General features: G+C 41.9%; 1 protein-coding gene and 1 long non-coding RNA gene across 10 annotated transcripts in view; one reads left to right on the top strand and one right to left on the bottom strand.

The window, feature by feature from the left end:
* HMGB1 (high mobility group box 1) overlaps positions 1-2,075 on the top strand; it is a 157,992-nt gene extending 155,917 nt beyond the window's left edge. For 7 of the 9 annotated variants that reach the window (XM_054665163.2, XM_054665161.2, XM_509611.8 and 4 more), the window contains exon 5: positions 398-2,075. In XM_054665163.2, the coding sequence (XP_054521138.1) occupies positions 398-574 (177 nt within the window). In that variant the 3' untranslated portion in view covers positions 575-2,075. Of the gene's footprint in view, positions 1-242 lie in introns of all 9 variants that reach the window. The other 2 variants (XM_054665166.2, XM_063792030.1) reach the window with 2 other exon arrangements.
* A 10,804-nt stretch (positions 2,076-12,879) lies between these two features.
* LOC104001807 (uncharacterized) lies at positions 12,880-16,354 on the bottom strand. Its single transcript, XR_673777.4, has 3 exons — positions 15,591-16,354; positions 15,330-15,483; positions 12,880-14,513 (listed from the first exon to the last, which is right to left on the bottom strand). It is a non-coding gene; the product is annotated as an uncharacterized LOC104001807 (long non-coding RNA).
* Between the last annotated feature and the right edge of the window lie 1,700 nt (positions 16,355-18,054).

The following is an 18,054-nucleotide window of genomic DNA, read 5'->3' as shown; positions in this document are numbered from 1 at the left end:
GACCACATTTTCTACTAAGGATTAGGGTCTGACAGTGTAAACCTGTAGAGTGCTTTTTTGCATTCAGAAGGTGGCAGTGTCTACCCTTTAATCAAAGTCTCTACATTCTGGTTTTAATAGAGTTAGGATGTGGTACATAATTGCACCTCAATGAGGCATAACTTTGCAAATATTAGACTATGCCATTTCATGAGTTATAGATTGTTATAATGATCTTGTATTTTTATGTTCATTTATTGAAGTTCTAGTTATTTCTGGAGTTGCTGTGGATCTACAGATACGTGATATTTTGGTATAACTAGAATCTTGATTTCTTTCATAAAGTTCTGCCATGTTCTATTTCTTTCCTTAATGTTTATTTCTTCCCTACTGTTTTATCCTCCCTTTGCTTTGGAAGGATATTGCTGCATATCGAGCTAAAGGAAAGCCTGATGCAGCAAAAAAGGGAGTTGTCAAGGCTGAAAAAAGCAAGAAAAAGAAGGAAGAGGAGGACGATGAGGAAGATGAAGAGGATGAGGAGGAGGAGGAAGATGAAGAAGATGAAGATGAAGAAGAAGATGATGATGATGAATAAGTTGGTTCTAGCGCAGTTTTTTTTTTCTTGTCTATAAAGCATTTAACCCCCCTGTACACAACTCACTCCTTTTAAAGAAAAAAATTGAAATGTAAGGCTGTGTAAGATTTGTTTTTAAACTGTACAGTGTCTTTTTTTGTATAGTTAACACACTACCGAATGTGTCTTTAGATAGCCCTGTCCTGGTGGTATTTTCAATAGCCACTAACCTTGCCTGGTACAGTATGGGGGTTGTAAATTGGCATGGAAATTTAAAGCAGGTTCTTGTTGGTGCACAGCACAAATTAGTTATATATGGGGATGGTAGTTTTTTCATCTTCAGTTGTCTCTGATGCAGCTTATACGAAATAATTGTTGTTCTGTTAACTGAATACCACTCTGTAATTGCAAAAAAAAAAAAAAGTTGCAGCTGTTTTGTTGACATTCTGAATGCTTCTAAGTAAATACAATTTTTTTTATTAGTATTGTTGTCCTTTTCATAGGTCTGAAATTTTTCTTCTTGAGGGGAAGCTAGTCTTGCTTTTGCCCATTTTGAATCACATGAATTATTACAGTGTTTATCCTTTCATATAGTTAGCTAATAAAAAGCTTTTCTCTACACACCCTGCATATCATAATGGGGGTAAAGTTAAGTTGAGATAGTTTTCATCCATAACTGAACATCCAAAATCTTGATCAGTTAAGAAATTTCACATAGCCCACTTACATTTACAAACTGAAGAGTAATCAATCTACTCAAAGCATGGGATTATTAGAATCAAACATTTTGAAAGTCTGTCCTTGAAGGACTAATAGAAAAGTATGTTCTAACCTTTACATGAGGACTCTATTCTTTAACTCCCATTACCATGTAATGGCAGTTATATTTTGCAGTTCCCACATTAAAGAAGACCTGAGAATGTATCCCCAAAAGCGTGAGCTTAAAATACAAGACTGCCATATTAAATTTTTTGTTGACATTAGTCTCAGTGAAGACTATGAAAATGCTGGCTATAGATGTCTTTTCCCATTTATCTAAATATGGACTGCTCAGGAAACGAGACTTTCCATTACAAGTATTTTTAATTAATTGGGCCAGCTTTTCAAAGATGCCACATTCAAAATAGGGTATATTTTCCTATATTACGGTTTGCCCCTTTATAAATCCAAGTAGATAGGAAAGAAGACACTTAAACTTTGCGTCTCAGTATGAATTATTCAATTTATTTGAATGATTTTTCTTTACAAAACAAACTCATTCATTAGTCATGTTTATCTGCTTAGCAGTTTAGGGAACAATTTGGCAATTTTGTGGTTTTCGAGATTATCGTTTTCTTAAAGTGCCAGTATTTTAAAATAGCGTTCTTGTAATTTTACACGCTTTTGTGATGGAGTGCTGTTTTGTTATATAATTTTGACTTGGATTCTTTCCATTTGCATTTGTTTATGTAATTTCAGGAGGAATTCTGAACATCTGAGTCCTGGATGATACTAATAAACTAATAATTGCAGAGGTTTTAAATATTAGTTAAATGGCTTTCACTTAAGAACTTAAGATTTTGTTACATATTTTTAAATCTTGTTTCTAATAATACCTCTTAGCAGTACCTTTTAAATAAGTATAAGGGATGGCAAAGTTTTTCCCTTTAAAAATACTCACTTTATGCTTATAAATAGGTTAATGGGCTGATAAAAGGTTTTGTCAAACATTGCAAGTATTCGGTGCTATATATAAAGGAGGAAAAACTAGTTTTACTTTCAGAATGATTTAAACAAGATTTTTAAAAAGATACATGCACGTGAACAGCAGGGTTAGTGATAGGCTGCAATTGTGTCAACATCAGATTTTTTGTTAAGAGGAGCAAATGACTCAATCTGATTTAGATGGAAGTTTCTACTGTATAGAAATCACCATTAATCACCAACATTAATAATTCTGATCCATTTAAAATGAATTCTGGCTCAAGGAGACTTTGTAACTTTAGTAGGTACATCATGACAACTACCATTTTTTTAAGATGTTGAGAATGGGAACAGTTTTTTTAGGGTTTATTCTTGACCACAGATCTTAAGAAAATGGACAAAAACCCTCTTCAATCTGAAGATTAGTATGGTTTGATGTTCTAACAGTATCCCCTAGAAGTTGGATGTCTAAAACTCAAGTAAATGGAAGTGGGAGGCAATTTAGATAATTAAGTGTAAAGCCTTGTAACTGAACATGATTTTTTTTAGAAAGTGTATAGAAACTATTTTAATGCCAAGATAGTTACAGTGCTGTGGGGTTTAAAGACTTTGTTGACATCAAGAAAAGACTAAATCTATAATTAATTGGGCCAACTTTTAAAATGAAGATGCTTTTTAAAATAATGAACTAAGATGTATAAATCTTAGTTTTTTTGCATTTTAAAGATAGGTATATGGCATATTGATTAACGAGTCAAATTTCCTAACTTTGCTGTGCAAAGGTTGAGAGCTATTGCTGATTAGTTACCACAGTTCTGATGATAGTCCCATCACAGTGTTGTTAATGTTTGCTGTATTTATTAATTTTCTTAAAGTGAAATCTGAAAAATGAAATTTGTGTGTCCTGTGTACCCGAGGGATAATGATTAAATGATAGATAAGAAAAGCGCCCATGTAACACAAACTGCCATTCAACAGGTATTTCCCTTACTACCTAAGGAATTGTAACCATTGCTCAGACATTGTAGGATTTAACTATGTTGAAAACCACAGGAGAGGCCGGGTGCAGTGGCTCACGCCTGTAATCCCAGCACTTTGGGAGGCCAAGGCGGGCGGATCACGAGTTCAGGAGATTGAGACCATCCTGGCTAACATAGTGAAACCCCGCCTCTACTAAAAATACAAAAAATTAGCCGAGTGTGGTGGTGGGCGCCTATAGTCCCAGTAACTCAGGAGGCTGAGGCAGGAGAATGGCGTGAACCCGGGAGGCGGAGGTTGCAGTGAGCCGAGATTGTGCCACTGCACTCCAGCCTGGGTGACAGAGCAAGACTCCATCTCAAAAAAAAAAAAAAAAAACACAGGAGCGACAACTGGTTTTTGAATGAAATACATGGGCACTGCCTTGCTTGACATCACATAGTCCTTGATGAAAGTTCACATTTAGGTCTGCTTGGTACAATACGCCTCCTAAAAAGTCCTTGATGAAAGTTCACATTTAGGTCTGCTTGGTACAACACGCCTCCTGAAAGGGTCTGATAGCTTTCAGTAGCAGTAAGACACTTGCATGTGATGGTAAGGTATCTGCAAATTTGCACACACCGTACACAGCTTAAGTCTTAGAATTAACTTGCTAAAATGTGAGCCTTTGGTGATTAGGCTGTTTTATTAGGGAGTGTGATAATATTTGAATTTCTTTTCATATTTGTGCTTTGTGTCATTTTCAAATGACCCTTGAAATGTATTTTAAAACTAGATGAAAGCCAGAAAGTGATTTGATTGTCTATCCAGCAAAAGATGGAAGGTGGTTCATTTTCTTGTCCTCTTTTAATACCAAGGCAGTGCTAATAACACTTGCCACAACTTGGGAAATTCCATGGGTCTATGCCACATTGCTCCCAGAGTAATGAGGCAAAATAGTGCTCTGTTATAGAATTGCTTGTTTCACGCTACATCATGACAGAAACACCATACAACATGGAATGACACAAACATAATATGCCACACTCCAGAATGTGTAATGCTCGTCTTCCAGGGGGGTTCAGTCTAAGGTAATCTCTACCAGGAAGAAATGCTAGATGACTTTAGACATGTGCATTGGTTTGGACCTTCTAATTAGTTGAATTTTTACTTATTTTGACATGAGAGATTACATAGAATCTTTATGTTGCCCAGGTTGGTCTCCAAATCTACTCAAACAATCCTCCCGCCTCAGCTTCTCAAGTAGCTGGGATTACAGGGACACACCACTGTGCTTAGCTTAAATAGTTGAATTTATTGGGCATCCACTGAAAAGAAGGAAGTAGGAATAAAATCTGCAATAATGTGAATAAACCTGTAAGCATGAGCAGTGGTGGGCAAGGGTATGCAGACTCTGGAATCCAGAAATAGAAGGTCAGTGGAAAGCCAGGCACAGTGGCTCACACTTATAATCCCAGCACTTTGGGAGGCCGAGGTGGGAGGATCACTTGAGGCCAGGAGTTTGACACTAGCCTGGGCAACATAGTGAGACCTTGTCTACTAGAAATAAATAATTTTGCAGATATACTAAATACCATTTTAAAAATAAGTGGAAAAGGGATTAGAGAGATCCTTGTAAATTATGTACTCATATTCATTGTTCTCTTTAGTCACATAATTCAGTCATGTAAGTGACATTCCACAGTATGGTGCTCCATAATATATATTTTTTCTTTTTTCGATCTCACTTGTATATGATCCATAATATTTTTTATCATTCCCTTACTGATGGACATTTAGATTGTTTCCTATTTTTTGCTGTTTAACAGTACTGCGCTGAACATCTGTACATTTCTCTCAGGCATGTGTGGGTCTTCAGATACCTCAAAAGTAGAACTGCTGAGTCAAAAGACATTTGCATTTAACATTTTGGAAGATGTTGATAAATTGCACCCCACCCCCCCCCCGACCACCCACAAAAGCTGTTATTTATGCTGTGAAACATTTTAACAATGATTTTGCAATTAATCAAGATTTTTACTGGTTTTTCTTTGGCTGTATAACTCAATTTTTAAAAACAAGAAATTAAAATACTGAAATACTGTCATTTGTCCAGAGCTACCTGACCAGAATAAGAAACACAGAGAGAATCAACTGAAAGACTCTTAGGACAAGCCACTGCTTTATTTAAACTGCTAAACTATTTCTCAAACTCCTGGCCTCAAACTATCCTCCCTCCCTCCTCGGCCTTGTTGCTGAGATTACAGGCGTGAGAACCACAGTTCCTGGCCTAAACTGCTAAACTATTTCTCTAAAGTTACTGCAGTAACTAAATAAGTAATCCACTGTGTGAAAATGAGGAGGTTCTTTCTCATTTTGATATACTCTGTCCTAAATGGAAGTATGTGGTAGTTTTTTGGTTGGTTTGTTTTATTCTGGGGAGAGTCTTTTCTAGCAGAGATTCTATGTCAATCTTACAGAAGCTGCAGCCAACAGTTTTGGAAATGCAAGTTGTTCAATAAGGTGTAGCAAAAGGAGAAATGTGTGGCCCAGATACTAGCCTTTAGGAGACAAGTGTTTGGAAAGGCAGAATGGATTCTGAGGATTTGCCTTAAATGGAATAAAGTTCACCAGTTCCTTGCTGGAGATGATACTTTATGGCAAAGGACATATTCCAAATGTGCTTATAAATGAAATTGTATTTATATGCTCAAAGTGAAATTAAGCTGGCCGGGCGCAGTGGCTCACGCCTGTAATCCCAGCACTTTGGGAGGCCGAGGCGGGCGGATCATGAGGTCAGGAGGTTGAGACCATCCTAGCTAATACGGTGAAACCCCGTCTCTACTAAAAATACAAAAAAATTTTCCGGGCGTGGTGGCGGGCGCCTGTAGTCCCAGCTACTTGGGAGGCTGAGGCAGGAGAATGGTGTGAACCTGGGAGGCGGAGCTTGCAGTGAGCCAAGATCGCGCCACTGCACTCCAGCCTGGGTGACAGCGAGACTCCAACTCAAAAAAAAAAAAAAAAAAAAAGTGAAATTAAGCTTAGTTCCTTAGAGTTACATAGAATCTCTAATTAGAGGCTTTACCGTATTTTGTTTGTTAGCTTTTGCTTTTTGGGTTTTTTTCTCCTTTTCACAGGTGTTGATTGTACCCTGGTTTTGTTTACTGGGTTTCAATTACAGCTTATTTTATAAAGTGATCTGAACATAACCAAGTAAGAGAATAAAAAACCCTAAAATAAAATAAGGATCTGTTGAGTGTGAGAGAGTGCTCCTAAAGATAAAGAAAAACAAGATGCTCAGTTGCCACAGCCTCAGGTGCCACTGTAATCCCTGGAAGAGATGAAGAGTAAGAACTTGGAGGCTACTCAGAGCAAAGATATTGCAGCTCCGCCACCCCTACACCCCAAGCCCCATTTCCCCAGGCCTTGCTCTGCCACCTGGAATCAGCCTGGCTGGGGCTTGGGCACAGGGAATGGGGCTAGGCACACTTGGGCTCAGAAGCAGAGAGGCTGACCAGAGAGCCTGTTTTCAGGGAGGGACAGAATAAGGCATAGCACTAGTGTAAGGTCCTAGCACATTACAGGCGAAGGGGCTCTAAGGGCTACAGTAGTTTAATCTGTGCATTTTTACAGAGTAGTGGACAGAGGCCCATAGGGATTCAGAGGCTTGCTCAAGGACAAATGGCAGTATCAAAACACTCTAGCAGCACCAGGCTCACAGTAGGTGCAAAAAAGATGTGAGCTCTTTCCCCTTCCCTTAAGGACAGCAACAAAAAGGCTGGAAAGCTTCCTCATTGCCCCTCACTTCCAGGCCTGGGTTCTTCTGCTTTGGCTACAATTTTTGCTATGCTAGGATAGCCAGTACATTCTGCCATCACTGAGGTTCTTCTCTGGCTTTCTCCTTTGATTTACTTGGACAGAACATTTCTGAACTGAACCAAACCAAACCAAACAAAAATACTCCCAGTCATGTAGAAAGTTACAGGCTATCTGATTCTAAAGGGCTGGTAACCACTAATATAATAGATGCTGCTTAGGACTGTAGCCTGATCTTCTGGAAGTAGAAGCAAGATGCAATATGCTACACACGACAATAACTTTTGAAAAATCGGTTGCCGTTATTATGAATGAAACTTACATTATTGAAACAAAATAAATAAGAAAACAAAAACCTATAATTCTACCAGTCAGCAAGACTATTACCATATTATGTGCCCTTCCAGTTTCTATATATAACATGTAATATATATAGATATATAGATATAGATAGATTTTAAAAATTGAGGTGAGACTCATATAACATAAAATTAACCTTTTTTTTTTTTGAGACGGAGTCTCGCTCTGTCACCCAGGCTGGAGTGCAGTGGCGCGATCTCGGCTCACTGCAAGTTCCGCCATCCGGGTTCACGCCATTCTCCTGCCTCAGTCTCCCGAGTAGGTGGGACTACAGGTGCCCGCCACTGCGCCCAGCTAATTTCTTGTATTTTTAGTAGAGACGGGGTTTCACTGTGGTCTCGATCTCCTGACCTCGTGATCCGCCTGCCTCGGCCTTCCAAAGTGCTGGGATTACAAGCCTGAGCCATCGCTCCCAGCCCATTCATTCGTTTTTAAGGCTGAATAATATTCTATTGTGTGTATATACCATAATTCCTTATTCATTCATCCAGTGATAAGGTCTTAGGCTGTTTCCACCTTGTGGCTATTGTGAATAATGCTGCTATGAATGCGCGTGTACATGTATTTGTTTGAGTTCTTGTTTTCAATACTTTGGGTATATATCCAGGAGTGGAATTGTCGGGTCCTATGGTAATTTTATGTCTAACTTTTTGAGGAACTGCCAAACTGTTCTCCACAGCAGCTGCACCACTTCACATTCCCACCAATGATGTATGAGGGTTTCAATTTCTCTACAACCTTGCCAGCACTTCCTATTTTCTATTTTTTAAAATTATAGCCATCCTAGTAGGTGTGAAGTGGAATCGCATTGTGATTTGATTTGTGTCTCCCTAATGACTGATGATACTGAGTGTCTTTTCATGTGTTTATTGGCCATTTGTATGCTTTGGAGAACTAATTCAAGTTCTTCACCCATATTTAAATTGAGTTGTCTTTTTGTAGTGTTGTGTGCATATAGATATACATACATATATATGTTTTTAAAAATGTTAATAATTTTAAAATACTGCATTTGTAAGCTGCTTTTTCTACTTCACAGTCTATCTTGAACAAAAGTCTATGTCAGCTGGGCACAGTGGCACACACCTATAATCCCAGTACTTTGGGAGGCCAAGGCAGGCGCATCACTTCAGGCCAGGAGTTTGAGACCAGCCTGGCCAACATGGTGAAAGCTTGTCTTTACTACAAATACAAAAATTAGCCAGGTATGGTGGCACGTGCCTATAGTGCCAGCTACTCAGGTGACTGAAGCACAAGAATTGCTTGAACCTGGGAGGCGGAGGTTGCAGTGAACTGAGATGGTGCCACTACACTTCAGCCTGGGCAACAGAGCGAGACCCTGTCTTTAAAAAAATTTAAAAAGTCGGCCGGATGCGGTGGCCTGTAATCCCAGCACTTTGGGAGGCCGAAGCGGGTGGATCACCTGAGGTCAGGAGTTCGAGACCAGCCTGGCCAACATGGTGAAACCCCGTCTCTACTAAAATACAAAAATAAACTGGGCATGGTGGTGGGTGCTTGTAATCCCAGCTACTTGGGAGCCTGAGGCAGGAGAATTGCTTGAACCCAGGAGTTGGAGGTTGCAGTGAGCCGAGGTCGCACCATTGCACTCTAGTCTGGGCGACAAGAGTAAAACTCCATCTCAAAATAAATAAATAAATAAATATAAATATTAAAAAAGTCTACCTTATTCTGCTGGGTATTATTTTAAGTGCCTGAATGTAAAATACCATAAATTATTCAATCAATTCCATATTATTAGACATTTAGTTTATGATTTTTTACTGTTACATATAAGGTTAACATGACTATCCTTTCTTTATGCTCACACCTTTGCCCATAATTATTTTCTTAGGATATAAATATATTCCTCAAAGTGAAATCACTGAATCAAAAGATGAGCCAAATTTGGTGAATTTTACCAAGCTACCTTTGGAAAGTTTTCACCCAAATGTAACAACTTTTTAAAAGGCTATTCAGACAATTTTACATAGAAGGGATACAAAATAGGGTCATAGTTTCTAAGATTTTATAAAGGTTCAAGCCTACAACAGTGGGGGGAATCGTAAAAGGAGTAAACCTTCAAAAGCAAGCAGATAAAAAGCCTGAAAAACTTGGAAAACCATTGGATTGAAATGTCCATTCCTCTTTATACTTCTGTTACCTTACTACTTTTCAGGTTGGAGATTAACAGAAAGAGCTTTTATATTCAAGTAATTGCAGAACTGCAAAAAGTGAATGCCTAGATCAATTGGAATTGGTAGAAAAACTGAAAATTTTGCAAGAGCATTAGAGCTTTTTTGCTTTTTACTTGTGTCACTGTACTTTGTAAAAACCTACATAATCTCCAAAATTTACTAATTAGTAACTGTATCAGATTTTTTTTCTTTAAATAAGGTTAAATAACAACATTTTCACATATTGTTTTAAAACCAAGACGTAGATCAACATTCTTTCAGGCATTTAACAGTGGCCAATAGGCCAACATGAAACTGAATTAATTATGTATAATTTATCCTCTAGACAATCCCATAGGAATCTTTTTCATACATTGATGAGTAATGGATTTTACCCTACATAGGTCACTGAAAAGCAGTGTAAATTTCATGGCTTTTTTGTGTTTGTTTGTTTTTTTTCTGAGATGGAGTCTTGCTCTGTCGCCCAGGCTGGAGTGCAGTGGCACAATCTCAGCTCACCGCAACCTCCGCCTCCTAGGTTCAAGCGATTCTCCTGTCTCAGCCTCCTGAGTAGCTGGGATTACAGGTGCCTGCACCATTCCTGGCTAATTTTTGTATTTTTTAGTAGATACGGGGTTTCACCATGTTGGCCAGGCTAGTCTCAACCTCCTGACCTCAAGTGATCCGCCCGCCTCGGCCTCCCAGAGTGCTGGGATTATGGGCGTGAGCCACCATGCCTGGCCTCATGTTTCTTTTAAGAACTTAACTTTTAGAAGGCAGCATTGCAAACTTTCACGTCTGAATTTATATATATTGAGCTTCTATAGATCATTACAGTGTACCATTAGAAATAATATTGATTTTGGTCAGGCGCAGTGGCTCACACCTGTAATCCCAGCACTTGGGGAGGCCAAGGCAGGCGGATCACGAGGTCAGGAGATCGAGACCATCCTGCCCAACATGGTGAAACCCCCGTCTCTACTAAAAATATAAAAATTAGCTCGGCATGGTGGCATGCACCTGTAGTCCCAGCTACTCTGGAGGCTTAGGCAGGAGAATCGCTTGAACCCGGGAGGCGGAGGTTGCAGTGAGCCAAGATCACACCACTACATTCCAGCCTGGGTGAAAGAGTGAAACTCTGTCTCAAAAATAAATAAAAATATAAAACTTGGGAGTTTTAAAAAAAATTGTTAAGGTCCTAAAGGTTTTTAAATAACTGTACTTAAGAATCAACTGACCCAGGCCAGTCTCTACTAAAAAATCAAAATAATATTGATTTTGTCAGGGCACGGTGGCTCACGCCTGTAATCCCAGCACTTTGGGAGGCCGAGGCAGGCAGATCACTTGAGGCCAGGTGTCTGAGACCAGCCTGGCCAACGTGATGAAACCCTGTCTCTACTAAAAATACTAAAATTTAGCAGTGCATGGTGGTGCATGCCTGTGATCCCAGCTGCTTGGGAGGCTGAGGCAGGAGAATTGCTTGAACCCAGGAGGCAGAGGTTGCAGAGAGCTGATATCATGCCACTGTACGCTAGCCTGGGCAAAAGAGCAAGACTCTGTCTGAAAAAAAAACAAAAACCAAAAAACAGAGATGCCATTTTTTTCTTTATTGTTTTTTGCTACATCTTCATTTTCAGGCCAAATCTAATTTGTTCTTACCTGTAGGTCTTAGTAGGCTATTAATAACAATTCTTAAAATCTCACTAAGAAATCATAAAAATATTTCCATTTTATTTTATTATGAATATCTTTTTTTCTATGTTATTTATTCATTTTTTTTTTTTTTTATGAGACAGAGTCTTGCTCTGTCACCCAGGCTGGAGTGCAGTGGCACAATCATGGCTCACTACAGTCTAAACTTCCTGGGTTCAAGCAGTCCTCCTACCTCAGCCTCTCAAATAGGTTAGGACTACAGGCATGCACCACCATGCCTAATTTTTTTTTTAATTATTTTTTGTAGAGACAGAGTCTTGCTATGTTGTCCAGGCTGGTCTTGAATTCCTGGCCTCAAGCAATCCTCCCTCCTTGGCCTCCCAAGGCATAATTCCACCCTCACACCATTTTTTTCCAGAGATGGGCTGTCCCGCTGCTAAATGAGCTATGTTGTGATTTCACAGCAACAGACTTACAAGGAGTAGCTTCTACTGTCAGATATCCAAAGGAATTCCTAAAATTTATTCTCCACCCAAGGGCCCTGGAACCTGGGTCTCCATAGTTTTTGTTTGTTTGTTTGTTTTTGAGACGGAGTTTCACTCTTGTTGCCCAGGCTGGAGGGCAATGGTGCGATCTTGGCTCACTGCAACCTCCGCCTCCCAGGTTCAAGCATTTCTCCTGCCTCAGCCTCCTGAGTAGCTAGGATTATAGGCACCCGCCACCACGCCCGGCTTTTTTTTTTGTATTCTTAGTAGAGACGGGATTTTACCATGTTGGTCAGGCTGGTCTTGAACTCCTGACATTAGGCAATCCACTCACCTCGGACTCCCAAAGTGCTGGGATTACAGGCGTGAGCCACCGCTCCCAGCCTCCACAGTTTCTTCTCTCTTTAATTCCAGGAAAGACAGCAGTTAGGTGAGTAATGGAAATTATCAGATGAAAATAATAATCTTGTCATCTAATCTAGATTCCTTTCTGTGACCCAATTTTAGCTATTATAAGAACCAGAATAAAACCCATCTGCCATCACTTCAGAAAGTGCCAGGGAAAAAGTCTAAGGAAGGCTTTTATTATTTATTTATTTATTTATTCTTCTTTTTTGAGACAAAGTCTCACTCTATCGCCCAGGCTGGAGTGCAATGACTCAATCATGGCTCACTATAGCCTCAACCCTCTGAGTTCAAGTGATCCTCCCTCCTCGGCCTCTTGAGTAGTGGGACTACAGGTGCACACCACCACGCCCAGCTAATTTCTGATTTTTTGTAGAGACAGGCTCTCTCCATGTTGCCCGGGCTGGTCTCAAACTCCTGGGATCAAGTGATCCTCCCATCTCAGCCTCCCAAAGGCCTGGGATTACAGGCATGAGCCACTGCACCCGGCCCTGAGGAAGATTTTTAAACAATAAACTAGCAAGAGGCCCAGTGAGGTGGCTCACACCTGTAATCAATCTCAGCATTTTGGAAGGCCAAGTTGGGAGGCTTGCTCCAGCCCAGGAGTTCAAGGTTGCAGTGAGCTATGATCATGCCACTGCACTCCAGCTTGGGTGATATAGCAAGACCATGACTCTGAAAGAAAGAAAAAAAAAAGATAATAAATTAGCAAGATATATAGTCATGATAAAGCTGTTTAAAATTATGTTTGCAAGCTAAGTTTACATAGGAAAGAAACATTTGCTGCCTGGTAGAAGAAGTCTCTTCATTTTTAAAAAAGAGATTTTAAAAGAAATTTTATTCATCAAAATGTGGCTGCTACAAGAACTATGATATTGTACCGTTCGGTATATGGTCCTCTTACTAGCTTAAAACTTGATGACACGACTCGAAAGTGTAAAAATGTTAAAACAAAAACAGGGCAAATGCTCAGCTGTCTTTTCTTTCAGAGAAACTCCAAGGCATGAAGGAAACCCTCAGGTAACAAGTTTGTCCCCTTCATCTGTAAATTCTGCGATGAGGTGACCGACCCATTTCTCCTTTGCTTTCAGGTAGGCTCTGCTGATCCCCTCTCCTCTGTCATTGCCCATGGCTCAGCCTGACTCAATCCTTTCTCAGTGGCCACAGCCAATGCAACTGGGTGCCTGGGCCACCCAGAAGAGTGCAATAGGAAGCTGGTCAGCTCCGGCCACCTTCAGGGTCTGTGCACATCCCCCAGGCCTGTCCAATGAGGCCAATAGCTATGGCAGCCGTTTTTTGGTTTTTTTTTTTTCTTTCCTGGATTTTTTCTCTTTTAGTCTCCAAAGATCTGTAGGCCATGGTGTTGGATTCCAGTTCCCTATCTCTAGGCATGTTCCATTCAAACCAAAGGCCTTGTGCAGAAGATTTCTATTTTCCACTTTCTATTAAGACAGCAAGGAGGGGCCGGGTGCAGTGGCTCACACCTGTAATCCCAGCACTTTGGGAAGCTGAGGCAGGCAGATCACCTGAGGTCAGGAGTTCGAGACCAGCCTGACTAACATGGTGAAACCCCATCTCTACTGAAAATACAAAAAATTAGCCGGGCGTGGTGGTGTATGCCTGTAATCCCAGCTACTCAGGAGGCTGGGGCAGGAGAATCACTTGAACCTGGGAGGCAGAGGTTGCAGTGAGCTGAGATCGTGCCATCACACTCCAGCCTGGGTGACAAGAGCAAAACTCCATCTCCCACAACACCTCCAGCATAAAAACAAAACAAAACAAACAAAAAACAAAAACAAAAAAACAAGGTAGTGGGGAGGGAGTCAAAACACAACTCAAATTGCATAATTGTGCCTTTGTTCAAGTGATGTGGTAACATTTATTTTTATAGTAAGATTGTCAGTTCCAGAAGGGCCAGAACTCCTGTCTTTTGACTGTTCTATCACCTGTGTAGGTGCTCATAAATAAGTGCTTCTTGAGTGAACTCGTCTTCTACTCTGTGACAAATCACAAATTCTAACATGTTGGCTCTAATAGCAAACAAGATACAAGTCATCTCCAAAAACCTAGGTTGGCATATAGCCTGCTACCCAGTTGCCTAGAGGGATTTGGTATAATGCTAGCAAGAAATGGTGATATTTCATTACAATTACAGAAGAAAACATTATGAACTCAGATCTTGGAAAGAACGGACACTAATATGCCCAATGAATATAATTTTCACAGTATGTCCAGGTGTGGATGTCTGTATTAGAAACGATTGTCACTTTTGCTGAGTGTGGTGGTGTGTGTCTATAGTCCCAGCTACTTGGGAGGCTGAGGCAGAAGGATTGCTTGAGCCCAGGAGTTCCAGGATGTAGTGCACAATGACTGTGCCTGTGAATAGCCACTGTACTCCATCCTCGGCAACACAGTGAGACCCCATCTCTAAAAAAAAAGAAATGAAATGAAATGACTGTCACTTGTGACAAGCTTTTAAACTTTCAACTAATTTTCTTCTTAAAATATTTAGGTTTAGAGAACACTTGCTTTCAGAGTGAAGTCCTTCAGTTCCATTAACACATAAATTTCATTAATGTCATGAAATCGTCCTTATAAAGGTCTGAATTCTTTCTAAATACAACAGACTACATTGGATCTGTCTGAAAGTCAAATGTGTTGAATTGAACTGAGTCTCAAACTTATCTTAACCACGTTACAGGTGAAAAGCTTCTAAATGATTATGCTTGTTACACTATTGTAACTTTCTAGTTACCCTATAATTTTACTTTCTTTTTTTTTTTTTTTTTTTCCTTTTTTTCTTTTTGAGACAGAGTTTCACTCCTGTGGCCCAGGCTGAGTGCAATGGCGCAGTCTCGGCTCACTGCAACCTCCGCCTCCCGGGTTCAAGCGATTCTCCTGCCTCAGCCTCCCAAGTAGCTGGGATTACAGGTGCCCGCCACCATGCCTGGCTAATTTTTGTATTTTTAGTAGAGACGGGGCTTCACCATGTTGGCCAGGCTGGTCTCGAACTCCTGACCTCAGGTGATCCGCCCGCCTCGGCCTCCCAAAGTGCTGGGATTACAGGCATGAGCCACTGCGCCCAGCCCCTAATTTTACTTTCTTTAAATGACATGAAATTACATTAAATAGTGACAAGTGGCAGACATCATCAAAAGAAACAGTGAAGACCATTAATATTTTGTCAGACTCTATGCAGTGGGTTGGAAAATACATAAACCCAGGGAGGATGAATTTCCTTACCCTCAAATAGATCCAATTCCTTCCCGTAGGTCGAAAACAACATCTCCAAAGGTAAAAATGAGAAACCCAACAACTACTTGATTGATGAGTAGGCAGCCTGCTAGTAGGGGACTCCTTCACTCATTTACAAACGAGCTGGGCATTGTACTCGGCCCTGCAGATGCAGAGGTAAACAAAACAGACGCATTGCCTCCCTCACAAAGTTTCTAGGAGCTTAGATTTTCACGGAGAAGACAAAACAATGAACAAGCACACACATACCTAAGACAGATCATTTCAGGTGCTGCGCAGGCCCACAAAGATAACACAACAGGGTAATGTGACAGGCGTGAGTTCGAGAGTCTGGAAAGGCCTTTCCAAGGAGAGAATAAGAGTAAGTTCTTTCCCTTTCAAACTGTATTTGTCATTCTGCCTGCTGACTCTATTTCGGTTGGCTTGGACGAGGACTGGTGGCTGATTAATGTTCAATGACCCACGGGGACAGCCCAGGCCGACAGTTCCTCAAGACCCTGCAGGTCAACGTTTCGCAACTTCCCAAGCCTCTCCCTGCTCCAGAACGAGCCTGACTCCGCTCCCAGTTTTTCCGGTAATCTCCTCACCGCTCCGCTGCTGCATTTTACGCACGCCCTCCAGGGAGCGGTCCTCGGCGTCCAGCTCTCAGGATGTGGAGAGCTGCAAATAGCACCGACAGCTGCAGCTGGAGGTAGCCGCCCGGGAAGCCAGCCAGCTGCTGCCACCACAGGGGCCAGGGCCGGCCGCGGGCCTCCGCACGCCCTTGTGAGCAGCTCAGCGGAACCCTCGACGAGGCGGGCCGACTCGCCAGTGCAAATTACGGCTTTTATTTCCTTCTGGGTGCACACGTGGGGAGGGAGGGAGCTTGGGGAAGGAGAGTGTGCGCCCTTCAATGTTTGCCACTTCTCTTCAAAACTGCCTGGGAAGTAGGTCGGCGCCAATAGTCACCTCATTTGCACAAACAGGGACACTGAGGTGAAGGAAGTGACTGCACCGCCTGAACGGAGCCGAGTGACAGGGAAGCAGGAATCCATCCAGTCTCTGTGCTCCTGGAGCCTGGCCTTTTCCTTCCGGTTTTCTTAGTGCTTTTACAGTATCTCCTGACCATTTTTCCCCCCTGCTACGTGCACAAGACTCACCTTCTCTGGCCACACTCCTCAACGAGAAAATATGAGGATTACTTACAGAGCCCCACTGGAAATTTGTCTTTAAAGAAGGAAGCCTAGGCCGGGTGTCGTGGCTCACGCCTGTAATCCCAGCACTTTGGGAGGCCGAGGTGGGCAGATCTCCTGAGGTCAGGAATTCGAGACCAGCCTGGCCAACAAGGTGAAACTCTGTCTCTACTAAAAATACAAAAATTAGCTGGGTGTGGTGATGCACACCTGTAATCCCAGTTACTCGGGAGGCTGAGACAGGAGAATCACTTGAACTGGTGGGGCGGAGGTTGCAGTGAGCCGAAATACCGCCCCACTGCACTCAAGCCTGGGGGACAGACGGAGACTCTGTCTCAAAAAAAAAAAAAAAAGGGCCGGGCGCGGTGGCTCACGCCTGTAATCCCAGCACTTTGGGAGGCCGAGGCGGGCAGATCACCTGAGCTCAGGAGTTCAAGACCAGCCTGGCCAATATGGTGAAACCCCCTCTCTACTAAAAATAAAAAATTAGCTGGGCGTGGAGGCAGGCGCCTGTAATCCCAGCTACTTGGGAGGCTAAGACAGAGTGGGACTCTGTCAAAAAAAAAAAAAAAAAAAAAAAGATTCAGACATGAGACCGTGAAACTGACTACAGTCACTATTGCACTGTTTATAGATGTTGCCAGACAGAAAGCCCCAAAGCAGCAGCAGCATAGTACCTTCCTAACACTTGGATTGGGAAATCTAGATTTTAGTAAAATAACTGGTGATACTTACAGAAGAAATGTTGGAGTTAGAGTATGCCATCAAAAAAAAAAAAAAAGGAATCCTAGCCTGAAAGGTATTTAAAAATGCATTCCCTTGCCCTGCCACACACAGCGGGGAACAGGGATGGGGCCCCGGTCCGTGTGCAAACCCAGGCACACCTTCCCCAAAGGGAAGTGGAAAGGTGACAGGAGGGAAGCTGAAGCAAGGATGTCTTGTTCTTCCTGACGGTGTCCCGCATTTGCTGAGTGGGTGCACTCTTGCATGGGTGTAAGTTCTGCAGGACACAGGCGGCTCTCCAGGCAGCACTGACGGGGCTGATGCTTGGCACTTTGGGGCCTATTCTTCCACGAGGACATGGATTCGCTTCCTTGGGGTTCAGCCTGGTGTGGAAAGGAGTACCGGACCCGCTCAACGCCGCAGAAACTGGGACCCTGAGCACACACCCTAGGTCCAGTCTCCTATGGGAAATGGCCTGACAGGGTATGGGACAGAGCGGCCACTGCTTCCTCTGAGCGAGACAAACTTCTCTCCTGAGGCTATAGGGCTGAATGAAGAAAGTAGACTGCTGAGGTAGGCCCCATTCCCCTGATGATCAGGCAGGGTCCTGGGGGAGCTTCTCAGGGCAGTTTTAGCTCCTCTCTCAGCTTTTAATGCAAAAAAGAGAGACAAAACCTGATTGAGAAATGAGCGTAGAGCAGCAGAGCTGTACACAGGAAACTGGTGCAAATGACCGTGACATTGTAGTGTATTTTCATCTTTCTTCTTTTCATTTTTGTTCTGCAACAAAAAATTGTAATGTTTATAGTTTAAATGTT

Source organism: Pan troglodytes, chromosome 14 (genome assembly GCF_028858775.2).
Source record: "Pan troglodytes isolate AG18354 chromosome 14, NHGRI_mPanTro3-v2.0_pri, whole genome shotgun sequence".
NCBI lineage: Eukaryota > Metazoa > Chordata > Mammalia > Primates > Hominidae > Pan > Pan troglodytes.
This window is presented reverse-complemented; position numbering and strand designations above follow the sequence as displayed.